The sequence below is a fragment of the Otolemur garnettii genome, unplaced genomic scaffold, assembly GCF_000181295.1.
Source record: "Otolemur garnettii isolate 467f Iridium unplaced genomic scaffold, OtoGar3 scaffold00045, whole genome shotgun sequence".
NCBI classification, from domain to species: domain Eukaryota; kingdom Metazoa; phylum Chordata; class Mammalia; order Primates; family Galagidae; genus Otolemur; species Otolemur garnettii.
Genome location: NW_003852440.1, coordinates 912,985 through 917,370, shown reverse-complemented (window position 1 = coordinate 917,370; position 4,386 = coordinate 912,985). Strand labels below are relative to the sequence as shown.

Here is a 4,386-nt window from a genome sequence, read left to right as displayed (position 1 = left end):
AAAAAAAAAAAAAAAAAAGAAAAGAAAATAGAGAATAATCCAGCAATATAAAGCATATAGAGTGATTCCATAGGTAAGAATGATCTGGATGGTGGTGGGAGGGGCGTAGAGAAGTCTAATGATAATGGTTGCAAAGTTGCAGCTGCTATATTCAGTTGGTTTAGTTGACAAATTGTACTAATGAGATTATGATGAATTCAATTAAGTGGGTATAGCCCCTATTCTGTCTCTCTGTCCAACTGTTATAATTGGTGCGTTTTGTTATAAGTAGGATTGATCATGGATGAATCATTGCAAATTCTATCTTTCACTGTAGAAATAACTTGGAGCACTTGATACACTGATGATGAGTATATGGGACAATTATAGAATTGATATTTATTTCTTCTTTATAGGCCTTCTTGACAATGTAACAGTTCTTATTGGAATTGCTTATGAAGGAAAAGCCATTGCAGGAATTATTAACCAGCCATATTACAACTACCAGGTATTGTTACTCTAAGTGATATAGAAATGTTTTATTAGATAATTATAGTATTATATGATTCCTGCTATTATATAATCCAGTGGTTTCTAGCTTGTTTGCATCTACAATTATCTGGGGAGCTTTTCAAAATACAGATTCCCAAGGCATACCCCAGACCTATTGAATTGGGACCTCCAGGGGGCATTGGAAGCAGGAATGCATACGTATATAAATGCAAGTGAACACTAACATACTGTATGCATCACACGTACTGTTTTTATGTATTCTTTGTGATTCAAATGCAAAAATTTGGGAATTACTGATATGGTTCTTGATTAGCTTGTTCATCAAGACCCCTGATTTATGGGTGGTCCTTGAAGCACATTGAAGACATGAACCATTTCAACCAAGAAAAGATGCTAGCCATGTTGTTGTGCAGGTAATGCTGCATACTACCAAAATTGTAGTGAGTCTTGACAGCAGAACTAAATACACTCTTGCACTCTTTTCTCTTGTTTCTTTTAATCTGCTTTCACTTTGTATTATACTTCAGAGACAATGTGTTCCTTAGAAGCAAAAGAGCAATTAGAATAATTTCAGAGCAAGAATATACCACTAAATCACATTAAGTTTCAAAGGAAATCGTTGAGATAAAATAGGTATTTATATTAATGTGAGCTTGATAGAACTTTGGAGAAACTAAGTAACCAGAGTGGAGATTACTTTTTAATTTCCAATTTGAGTTAAAAGCAGGATTAATCTTTACTTCTAATATATTATTTTTTCCTGCTGTTTGTATGATTATAAATTTTATTTACAATTGTGTGTTTCTTAGGATTTAGCAAAATAGTATACATTATTAGGAAGACCTCTCATATTGAATTGCGTACGTAACAGAACTTTAATGTTCATGCAGTATTACATGCAGACATAAGTTTGTGGTTTTTCTGTAAACTTTAATTACTTAAAAGAAGGGCATTTAATTCATAGAAAACGTTGTAATGCATAGTGCCTTTCATCAAAAAAGAAATCTTAGTACTTAGGAGTTGTTAATAATTTTCATTTTTTCTTTCTGAGATTAGAAAAAATATATTCATTTTCCACAGAACAATGAAAAGGAGAAGTTAAGGGAGCACAGGAATGAAGCAAAGGTGAGAAAAATAGGTAGGGTTTTGGCTCCACTAGTAGGTAAAAAAGAGCTGGGCAATTTGTGGTACCCCAGGAGTCATTGCCTACCCACGGATAGTTCTTTTTCTCCTGTTCTGCGTCTCCTCTTCAGCACTCCTCCCCTTGCCCTCTGTACAAACTGTATCCTCTTTTCCTTCTCTGTTGCTTGTGCCTTAAAATTTGTTGCAACGAATAGAAATAGAATAGAAAATAGAATAGAAAAAGTTGCTCGGCTGTGTCGATAGCCTTCAGGCTAATGATTTAATGTTAAATAATTATCATTGTCATCATAATATCTAAAACTTATTAAGAGCTCACTGTATGCTGCCAGGCTTAAGGGATGCACATGTATTATCTCATTTGATGCCACAGTCTTTTAAGGAAACCATTATCCCTATTAAAAAGAAGAGGAAACTGAGGCAATTAACTTACCCAAGGTCACCCAATTAGAAAATGACAGAGCTGGGATTCAAACTCGGGTCTAAATCTTAACTATCTTACAACTACTCTTTACAGTTCTCTTGAGCTACATAAAAGACTTAACAGTTCAATTCTAAACAAATACTGAAGCTGGTAGTCACAGAAAGGAAACAGCATGGCATGGTACAAAGAAACCAAGTCTATCTTTTTTTTTTTGAGACAGAGTCTCACTAAGTCGCCCTGATAGAGTGCTGTGGTGTCACAGCTCACAGCAACCTCCAACTCTTGGGCTTAAGTGATTCTTTTGCCTCAGCCTGTAGATAGGACTACAGGCACTGGCCATAATTCCCAGCTATTTTTTTGTTATAGCTGTCATTGTTTAGCAGGCCTGGGCTGGGTTGGAACCCACCAGCCTCCATGTATGTGGCTGGTGCCCTAACCACTCAGCTATGGATGCCCAGCCCAAGTCTATCTTTTTATCAGAGAGCTGTCACCCACAGGGCCACACCTCTTCTCAATGTAATCCATTTCCCAGGTCTGACTGTTGCACGAGTATAAAGGCCTGGCATTTCATCCCACTTTGGGATAACCCTGAAGGGCCCATCTAGCTCCAGAGCTTTCCACAGCAGCTGTAGCTGTTGCTGGGCCTGCATCACTGCTTAATTTTTCCTTCTGCCCACCCCTGCTCCCTTCTCCAGGGGTTGCTCTGACCATCCCACCTGTTTCAGAATCTGTTTCCTAGGAAGCCTAACCTGCAATATAAGCATGTTTCACTATAACAGCACCCTGTGTTAGAAAACATTTTGACAAATAAACTCAGTCTAATTTAGTGATGAAGAACATTGTCTTTGAACACAGATAAGCCCAGTGTGAGTTATTGAACTGCCTAGGGCCCTTAGTCAGATTGCTTAATGATTCCAAATCTCATTTTTCTCATCTTTAAGTATGATAATACATATTTCAGGGGCTGAGCACAGTGGCTCACGCCTGTAATCCCAGCACTTGGAAGGCCAAGATGGGTGGATTTGCCTGAGCTCACAGGTTTAAGACCAGCCAGAGCCAGAGCAAGACCACATCTCTACAAATTGCTGGGCATTGTGGCGAGTGCCTGTAGTTCCAGCTACTTGGGAGGTCCCAGCTACTAATGAGCTATAACACCACGGCACTGTACCAAGTGTGACCAAGCAAGACTCTGTCCCCATCCACCCCCCCCTCAAAATACATACTTCATGTGGTGGCTTTGGGGATTGAATGAAGTAATACATGTAAAGCACTTAGTATGGTACCCAGTACATGCTTGTTGTTCAGTTAGAGATATGTCTGTATGTCTATAATTTATGTCTACTGTATTAATATAATCACATTTCGATGACTTTGTTAATCATTTTATATATTGGTTTAACTATGCTTGAAAGAATAGGGTTTTTCCTATATGAAGTATACAGTTATAATAATGTGTTTGAAAATTCTTTGAACTATGCAAAGAAAAATACAGATTTTAAGGTTGCATAGGTTGTAGTATCTTTGTCATTTTACACTGTAATCATCAGTAAAATCTTGATCCTAATCCCATTATCCATGGCTACTCTTCTGTGTCTATCAGCCTATTTTGTTGCTGTATCTTTAGAGCAACAAAATACATTCTCACCATTACCTATTCCCACAGTAACATGATTCTTATTGTTCTTTAGATAATGAAAAGTACTAATCAGTACATGGTGCTTCATTTCTTGAGGACTACAGTTCCTTTTGTCCATGGCTATTTTCAGATATAAAAAAGAGATGATTCAAAGAGAAACAGTAATCAGTATATGATGTTTCCTTTCCTGAGGACTCCAGGAAATTACAAAAAGTTCTCTCCAATACCCCTGAAGCTATTAACCAAAACAATAATGAGAATAATCAGTTGATTTTCCCGGGAAAAGTTCCCTGTCAGTAATATCGTTCTTGTACTTTGTAACATTATCACATTTTTAGTTTTTAAAAATCATGAAGCTAATGTTATGGCTAACATTTTCTCCAAATGATTACAAGCTTTATTGTTGTTTCACTCATTTACATAGGCAGGACCAGATGCCGTGTTGGGGAGGACAATCTGGGGAGTTTTGGGTCTAGGTGCCTTTGGGTTTCAACTGAAAGAAGTCCCGGCTGGGAAACACATTATCACAACCACCCGATCCCATAACAACAAGCTGGTCACTGACTGTGTCACTGCTATGAACCCTGATGATGTGCTTCGAGTGGGAGGAGCAGGAAATAAGGTATGAATAAGGTCTATGATCAGCTATAAAATGCAACTGAATATTAAAGGAAGATGGAGTTTTTTTTTTTTT

The 4,386-nt window shown here is 37.5% G+C and overlaps 1 protein-coding gene across 2 annotated transcripts in view; it reads left to right on the top strand.

The window, feature by feature from the left end:
- Positions 1 to 4,386, top strand: part of BPNT1 (3'(2'), 5'-bisphosphate nucleotidase 1) — a 29,661-nt gene that overhangs the window by 20,878 nt on the left and 4,397 nt on the right. The window contains exons 6-8 of one of the 2 annotated variants that reach the window (XM_012805888.2): positions 396 to 487; positions 1,573 to 1,617; positions 4,117 to 4,314. In XM_012805888.2, the coding sequence (XP_012661342.1) occupies positions 396 to 487; positions 1,573 to 1,617; positions 4,117 to 4,314 (335 nt within the window). The remainder of the gene's footprint in view (positions 1 to 395; positions 488 to 1,572; positions 1,618 to 4,116; positions 4,315 to 4,386) is intronic. The other variant, XM_023513931.1, reaches the window with a different exon arrangement.